Source organism: Nanorana parkeri, unplaced genomic scaffold (assembly GCF_000935625.1).
Source record: "Nanorana parkeri isolate BGI_ZX_2015 unplaced genomic scaffold, ASM93562v1 scaffold1274, whole genome shotgun sequence".
NCBI lineage: Eukaryota > Metazoa > Chordata > Amphibia > Anura > Dicroglossidae > Nanorana > Nanorana parkeri.
In genome coordinates, this window is record NW_017307542.1 from 355,928 (window position 1) to 364,592 (window position 8,665).

General features: G+C 39.1%; 1 protein-coding gene across 1 annotated transcript in view; it reads right to left on the reverse strand.

Annotated features, from left to right (window-relative positions):
* Positions 1-2,151: 2,151 nt before the first annotated feature.
* The window catches only part of FANCB (Fanconi anemia complementation group B), a 22,998-nt gene continuing 16,484 nt past the window's right edge, over positions 2,152-8,665 (reverse strand). Inside the window, exon 8 of the mRNA XM_018569014.1 lies at positions 2,152-2,639. Coding sequence (XP_018424516.1) covers positions 2,207-2,639 — 433 coding nt within the window. The 3' untranslated portion in view covers positions 2,152-2,206. The remainder of the gene's footprint in view (positions 2,640-8,665) is intronic.

Sequence of the window (8,665 nt, forward strand, 5' to 3'; positions counted from 1 at the left end):
AATGCAGAAGACAAACTCTGATGTAATGCAAAATCAATCTAGTTATTTTGTGTCCCCTAGAAGGCTTCTTCCCAAAGATCCAGACATTAGGGACGTGGTTATATAATTGCTTTTAGCAAAATATTTAATAAACATTTTCCACTGAACATGTGTGCATGGTTTCTCAGCTGTGACTCACGATGTTTAAATGAAAGTGATGTTCAAAGGATGCCAAGAGACTGTGAGACGTGTTTTATTAATGTGTTTAATAGATTTTTAGAACTTTTTCATTTCACGGGGTAGAGGTGGAACGAGGAAACAGAATATATATAATTATTTTCCAGTGTATATGTAACAAGTACACATGTACGTTGTCTATACAAAGGTGCAATATAAAATGTACATGGTCTGTCCTGGTAAAATGATCATTTACGATTTGTATTGGTAAACGGGCCATTTGTGTCTTTTATTTCTTTGAGGCTCTAATGTGTATTCCTGTATTTGTATTCCTTGCACTGCATATCACCAATATGAGGGACTTTACACATCCTATTAAAATTTTAATGTTAGATGCTGATTGCAGCAAGAGTAAGAATGTAAAACTTAGGGGTTCATACTTATTAGTCAGACTTGTAACTTAAAATTGGAAGTAAAAGTAAAATAAAAAAACACTGACAGGTAGGGTTTTTATGACAGAAGAGGCCCTGTATGTCTTTTCTGTCATAAATGATGCCTTCCAATGTTTGCTCCGCAATGTCCTGTGCTGAAATGAAATAACTCCCGTGAATGCGCATACATCATCCCGGTCCGGCTAATTAAGAGGCCGAAGACACTGAACCCAGAAAACGATCTGGTGCTTCTGCTTTCACTATCAAGTCACAAGGTGGGAGAGGGTCAAAACTTAATTGCACTAGAAAACAAATCAGGTTTGTTGCTCTGCCAGACAGGGTTGTGCTGTGGTATGGGACTATGTAAAGTCCGGTATAGACACTTATATTTTCTTCGTTCAACCTGCAGGCCGAAAAATATAAGATACCTGTACCTATTCAGCATAGATGGACAAATCTCCCGATGTGCACTTTGAATGCTGACAGCGGCCACCTGCCACTGTCAGAATACCGAAATGGTGCTTGCAGCCAAAGATTTTCCAATATGTTTATTCAGCAAAAGTCGGTCTACTGCCAAGATTTTCCAATATGTTTATTCAGCAAAAGTCGGTCTACTGCCAAGATTTTCCAATATGTTTATTCAGCAAAAGTCGGTCTACTGCCAAGATTTTCCAATATGTTTATTCAGCAAAAGTCGGTCTACTGCCAATGGAGCAAATTTTTGACGATTCCTGCTGAATAGGCGGAAATTCGCTCTATGTGTACCCTGCTTTAATCTCTGGACTTTATGGACAGAAATACAAATCCTTTGGTAGGAAAACAACTCCCTTATACAAATGTTAATTTTATTGAGCAGTTTGCCTGGAGCTCAACTTTAAATATTGCATCTGTACTTTGTCTTTCATTATTTAAATACAATGTCTCTGGAATCACTGGGGTTGAGTTACTAAATGAGATTAGGTTGATTACTCAGCAAAGGTTTTTTTCACTTGTGAATGTGGTAAAGCTGTGCTGACTTCAACTATCCAAACATGTGCAAGAGAGAATCCACTTTAATTTTCTTTGCAAAGTAAATTTAAACCTTTATTTACTTCATTCACTAAGTGAAAATTTACTTTACCTTACCAGTCTGAGCCAAATGTCCCTTTATTAGTGTATCACACGTTCCCCTCTTAGACACTGCAGCTCACAGCTACAGTGCCGTCAATCCAGAAAGCAGTGGGCAGAACTAGGTGCGACCAGGTGATGATTGAGAAGCTACAGGATTGTGAATCAGCAGTGACAAAGCTAAAAGCCATGTCCCGTGCAACATATTTTTATTCCACTGGAGTGCAAGCAGGTACAACCTACATGAGTTCGGCAATGCTGCTCTGAATTCAGCAGCAGTGCAGCATTGTTGCCACCCCATCACAGGAAGCTGTATTGTAAGTGTAGTGTAAACTGTAAGTGTAGTTGCACTTATAATTAAGTGCTGCAGCACATATGTTTTAATAGAAGGCCATAGTTCTACTTTAAAGTATTTAAAAAATAACAGCCAAGTATAAAATAAATTTTACTCGTACAATATGAAAACAAAGAGATTAACCAAATTACATAGAGTACACAAAATACAAAGCAAGTTAAACATGGACATGTGATTCTTTTGCTATTTTACATATAAGTGCATCGGAATTCAGCTGAAGCTGCGCCACACTCAATGCACTGCGCCTGTACAGGTCACTGCTCGTAGTTAGATTATCCCCCAGCCTGATCTGCCTTTTGTTCATCTCCAGGTCTTCTCTGCACTTTTGTACTTGTTCTTTCCAGTCAGAAGAAGAGTCCATTGTATGTGTGGTGTTATTGTCTGTTGGGCACCTCAGGGTCAATTCACTTTCAACCTCAGCTGCTGTAGCAGACACCAAGTTTCTGTGGGCAAGCAGCTCTTTCTCCAGAGAGCAAGCCAAGTCTCTTGTAAGATTATGCCTACTGCCCGATCTTAGTGTGTTTACCAAGCATGTCGGAGGAAGAATGCATTGTAGACTGTGCAGGCATTGGAGTGCAACAATATTATTTCTAAAAGAGAAGAAAAAAGTAAATCAGCACCAGCATTGCATGTGGCATAAAAAAAACCAACAAACGTATACATCCCTCTAGCTTTCAAAGAACGATTTCTGTAACTGCAATGATGCCACAGACAGAATGAGCACACTTTACCTTCTATTTCATTAACTTCAGTTAGAATCTAGAGAGCTCCTCATATGTGGGGTTAGCAGTTTGTTCCCTCAAGCCTGTGCTATCCAACTTTCTCTGTGTTTGGGCTATCATTAGTCATTTGCAAACTCCCAGAACTTTTAAACTGACTGGTGGCTCTGAGTATTAGCACATTGATACAGGCTTTTTGTAAGTGGGAAAAAGCAATGAGACCTACAAGGGTAAATCAGGGAAGAGCTCTCCAGTACATGAGACACCGAAGGCCTGAGCATTGATGTTCCCTGTCTATTTTAATGCCTAATTTTCAAGTTTGACTAGAGCATGCCTGTAAGAATTTCGGTACAAACCATCTGTTCAAAGAAGCCTATTCAATGCATGTTTCTTCCCCCATCTCTCTTCTAAAGATTTTATTGCGCATAGCTAGTGACAAAAACTTCTTAGAAGTATAAAGCCTTCCTTGTATACATGGCCAGTCTTCCCAATTGTAGATTATCGTTCCTCCTTCCATGATGCTCTGTGCTTAAGGAACATTAGGTTCCATTCTCTGTTGACAGCAAGCAGGATGCTAGCTGTCAGACTGAACTGTGTCCAACAAATGGCAACTAAGCCGCATGGTTACCAGTCATATGATCACTATGACAGCTATAACACATGATAGACAAACCTCACAGCATGCAAAGGCCACCGCAGCCGGAAGATGACAGAGTGCCTCTGTTTCGTTCAGTAATGGTAACAAACAATTACAGGACTAAAAATTATTTATATCCAGGATATTTTTTCTGCTTTCAGGAAAAAAAAAAAGCAAGAGCAAGGTGCCAACTAAAACACTGTATTAAACAAATTAATTAAATGTCATTAACAAAAAAAAATATTTGGGGAGATAAATAATTCATATTGTTATTTAATTCAAGTTAACAGTTGCATGCTGGCACTACTACATTTGTTCTTGGACATCTTTACATTAGCTACCCTGGCCATGAAAAGGTTAGATCTGTCTAATGGCGACTTTTTGGTAAACAACCATTTGGCAAGTGAGCCAGCTGAGTGACTCTGATCATTCTTGTATTTATCAACTGCACCTAGCTGCCTCTAGAAAAATCCCTGCAGATGCTAGTATGGATACCTTCTAAATGGCCCTGAACTTGTGCAATTATTGTTCAAATCCTGCTCCGGGAATAGGATTGCTGCAGACTTGTCCACTAAATATTGTGCGAGAGAGGAAGGTTGCACAGCATTGAATCATGTAAAAAGAGGTTGTAGTCACATCAAGTTCCCCTGCAAGCAGACTGTTGAACCTGGCTGCTTTGTATTTTGAGAATAACACTCAAATAAAGATAAATTGTGTAGACTCTCATATAACCAGAGATTCAGGGTTTGCACACTATTAGCAGTTCCGCTGATTAATTTTATTTGTTGCCTGGAGCTGTTCATCTTTTTTTTTAGCTCAGTAAAGCCCCAGAACATGCCAATTTAAAAATTGCTGGACTCTGGGAATGTATTTAGTGATGAATAATTTTCTATTACAATATTTGTCTGCACCTTTTCTCTGGTGTCAGTGATCACCATTTGTATCTTTTTTTTTTTCCCCCACTTTAAATAACTGTTTAGCATTGTTGCCTAAACACCCAGCACACTATAACCCCACATTAAAACTCCTCAGGCAAACGTCTCCATTTTACGATGTTTTATTGAATACAGACAAATCAAATTATTTTGATTACTTCAAGTAGTTTTATTTAATTTAGAAGCAGGTAAGGAACTCTGCATGACATCCACTGGCGATTATTCAGCACAGCAGGTATTGCAGACAAGTTTTCCATGCAAACTATAAAGATCCTTTTATTTATCATACATTTTCTTTGAAGTTTACTTTTCCCTTCTAGGAATAGCATGGAATAAACAAACAGCTCAGACAAATGCAAATGTTTCAGAGACACTGGGTTGTCTATTCCGAAATTTATAGCTGGCAAGCAAAAAATGTTATAACAAAATAAAATGTGTACTTTAAAGTTAATTAATTCATTAACATTGACAATAATTAAAATTGTGACTGTTTGCAATTAATTCTGCTAGACTAATAGAACTTTAGCAATTCCAAGCAAAGGGTAAACCAGTCAGTGACCTTCTAATGCTATCCAGCAAAGCTGCAGCTCTGCTTAAAGTGGACCTTTACACTCAATAAATCAGATTCTACCAATGCATCCCTCCAGGTATGATAATTAATAACATAGACATGTCAGGTGCAAAATGCTGTGATTATGAAATACTTACATTTGCAGAGCACTCACTCCCTGCTTTGAAATGGCAAAATGACTTCAGTTTGCCAAAGCAATGCACACTGGTATTGCCTTGTCATCGGCAGAGCATTGCTGGGAAATCTCAGGAGATCTCAGGGAAAGGCATTTTCCTCCCCTGAGATGATGTGCATGGTCACATGTCCTAGTCACATGTGCCAGGAATCCAGGAAGTAAAAGGAGAGCTAGTAATATGCCCTTAGTAAACATGGCCATGTCAGAAGACTGGGGAAGAAAGGAGAAATAAGGTATGCAAAGAATACAAAGCCGGCAATTATAACAATTATCTAGAACAGTGGTTCTCAACTCGTGGGTCGCGACCCAAAAGTGGGTCGCGGCGTCATGTCTGCATAGACCGGCCCATCTGCATTAGAGAGAACTAGAGGGGGAATTTGTGGTTCAGCCTGCGGGAACCTCATAATTTTAAACTGTCCCCTCTCTCCCGGCCTCCCCCGGGCTCTCCGATAAAGTGGTATGGCCACTTACACAGGTTGAGAACCACTGATCTAGAATATGTGTTTGTAGATTGCCATTACTAAACATTTCTAAAGGTGGGTTTGTTGTTATGGTAAAGATATGGGTAAAGATCCACTTTAAGTTGAAAATCTAACTAAATCTACCTAAATCTGAGTTATCTGTATCTAGAATGCAGGCAGCACCTCACGGGGTCACTGGGAGTGGACTTCAAGAAGCCTGTGCCATACAAATTCCTTAGTCTCCTGTATTACCAATCACATTACGAGGGAGCTTTGAATCTTGAGGCTGTGAGAAGCTTCTGACAATTTTTTATTTACATCAAGCTTTCCAGATGTGAGAAATAGAAGGAGCCTGCTATAGGTTTGTCTGAGAATTTGTTGCCTGCATAACAAGCTGAGATTTTCATATCACTAGACTGCCAGCAAAAGGTAGTGAAGTTTAATGACACACTGCAGCAACATCTGGACGGAAAAAAAGGAGTAGGTTGCATCTAAAAGTTAAATTTTTAGTTTTGACTGGAAAGTACCTTTAGGGCTGCTTTACAAAACATGATGATCCTATGGTCTGCCAAGTACTCCCTGACACCAGGCATAAGAATATAGGGAGCGCATAAGTTATGAGTGTAGCATTTGCTTTGCTACCCACTGTTTACTGAATGTAAACCTTAACATACCAACATTGATGCTTCAACTCTTATTCTCCCTAAAGCCTCCCTTGATCTGGCCCCCTTGCAGACTTTAATTGTATGAGGAGCCAGGGTTGGGTACCTATATCTATTTCTGCTGCAACGTCTCTGCACTGTGGACCCAGCTCCTACAGAGAGCTGCACAGACTTCTCCATTCTACCCCAGGATTAGTCATTTTTGTAGCCTTCATGAATGTATGGCAAGTTTTAAGTGTTCATGGATGTGGTATATGGTTTCATAACATTTTTAGCCAGAACTAGCTGCTAGTTGTTTTGATGTAAACGATAGTTTAGCGGTCCAATCACTCACTTTGTGCAATCATTTTCTGAAAAAATGTGCCTGTTTGTAAAATGGGCTGGATATGAAACCACATATTAATGCAGTGGCTGCAAGTGAATAGGTGAGCATTCACATAGTGGCAGCAAGTGAATAAGCACTTGTTGGTACAATAGAATACACTGTAGATATAACTTTTTCATTGTAATGATTGTTTTACTGAGCAACTGGATCATTACGAGTATGGCCAATATAAGTTTCAAAAAAAATAAACACTTTGTATATATTTCAGCTGTTGTAGAACTAATCTAGGCTGGTATAGCTAATTTAGTTTGTTGAATTGATGAGAAATCTCAAAACTTGAATGTTTAATTTGCATTCTGGACAATGCAGAACTAGGAACCAGCCTCTGCTGAAGCAGCTGGAATAAAATGTCCTAGTGGGGAATGGCAGAGCTTGAACCTTCAGTGAGAATCTCTCTAAAAGGCATAGAAGACTTGTATGTTATTCAGCTAACAAAGCACATCCACACTTTATAATATATACCGTTTTGGAAGGACTGACCTTTAAATTACTAAAGGACACGGCAGCTAGACTGAGATCCTGAAATAATTGATAACATCTGTTTTGGTCAGTGACATGTTACGCATATATATGAATGAATGTTATGAATATGTCACAGGGTAAGAAAACTTGTCACACTAAATCGATGAAAAATTACATGCAGAGTAAGAAAAGTGAAGAGATCACTAGGAATAGAACGATACTGAATTAAAATGTATGTAAAGTCATTTTTTTTTAATTTTAGATAGAGTAAGAATTAAAACCCCTGCTGGATTGTCTTCTACAGGGAATATGACCATATCTTAGAGAGTTGCATGAACAGGTGACCCCATTATAAGATTTCTGCTCCACTCTTGCTCTGGTGACGGCTCTACAATTTTGGGCTCCCCGTGCTTTCTGTCTCAGTGACAATAATCACCAGGACAAATAGAATGCAAACCTCCCCAACAGTTACACTGACAGCAATAAAAAAACTTGACAAAATGTCTAACCCTTCCCCACTCTATCCGATACTAAACTAAAGCATAACTATGATAATGCCTTGTATATGTCTGTGAAAGTTCTCATTCATCCAGGTCATGGCATATATGTAAAAATTAAGTTAAGTCCAGTTGACTTGACTTAATTTTTACAGATATGTCTTGTGAAATAAGTAATTTCTTGACAGTACAACTCTTGTGAACTGGCACTTTCTATGTCATGTTTTCTGTCCAGCGCAGCCACATACTCCGTTGATTTTATTTATTTTTTATAATGGAGATCCTAGGAACATAATATTTGTAGGTTGGCTTCACTGTTCCTCTGGCATGTGAGGGTTTGAGTCGGGTTCTTCCTGTAACTCCTTATAAAATAGCCCCCCCCCCCCAAAAAACATTTGGGGTCATCATTAAAGGGGCATGGACATGGGACAGAAGTGACCAGACAGCTCCATGTTACAAGTCACCTGACCCTCAGCGGAGTCTTGGGGATCTTCAAAACTGGTTTTATCACAGGAACTTGCTCAAGCAGCTCAAACCTGCCTGTCTTAAAGAGTCAACCTACCAAGAAACATGGGTGCGAACATCCTTGACTTGGTTCTGAAGACGTGTGCCACAGGTCTGTCATCCTTTCCCTTCCATCACTTCCATTCCCTGCGTCTCACTGTCTTGGAGCAAACATGGGCAAAATAGGTGGCCCACCACTTGTAATAAGCATGCCTTTTGTGGATCAGTGACTCAACCAGTAGTAAAAGAAAGATGACATTCCTGGAGCATGTGCCTTTAAAACAAGCCAACTGTGGAATCTTCCATATCCCTATTTTGACATATTCCCTTTAATCTACCCATACACCAGTTAGATTTTCCACAGATTTGATCTGTTAGATTAGCAAAATCTGACAAAAATGATGTAGTGCAAGGAATTTTTTCACTTTACTACACAGACTCAAGTAGGTCCTTAACTACACCAGAGTCGAGAAATATTGTGCTGATGTAAAATATAAAATCTGAGGAAAATCTTAACAGTGTGTGGTCAGTTTTATACATTATTCGGCCAGTTATCTACCTTTGCTGGAAGTCTGCTTTTAGTCATGTGGGTGGGTACTATATATATA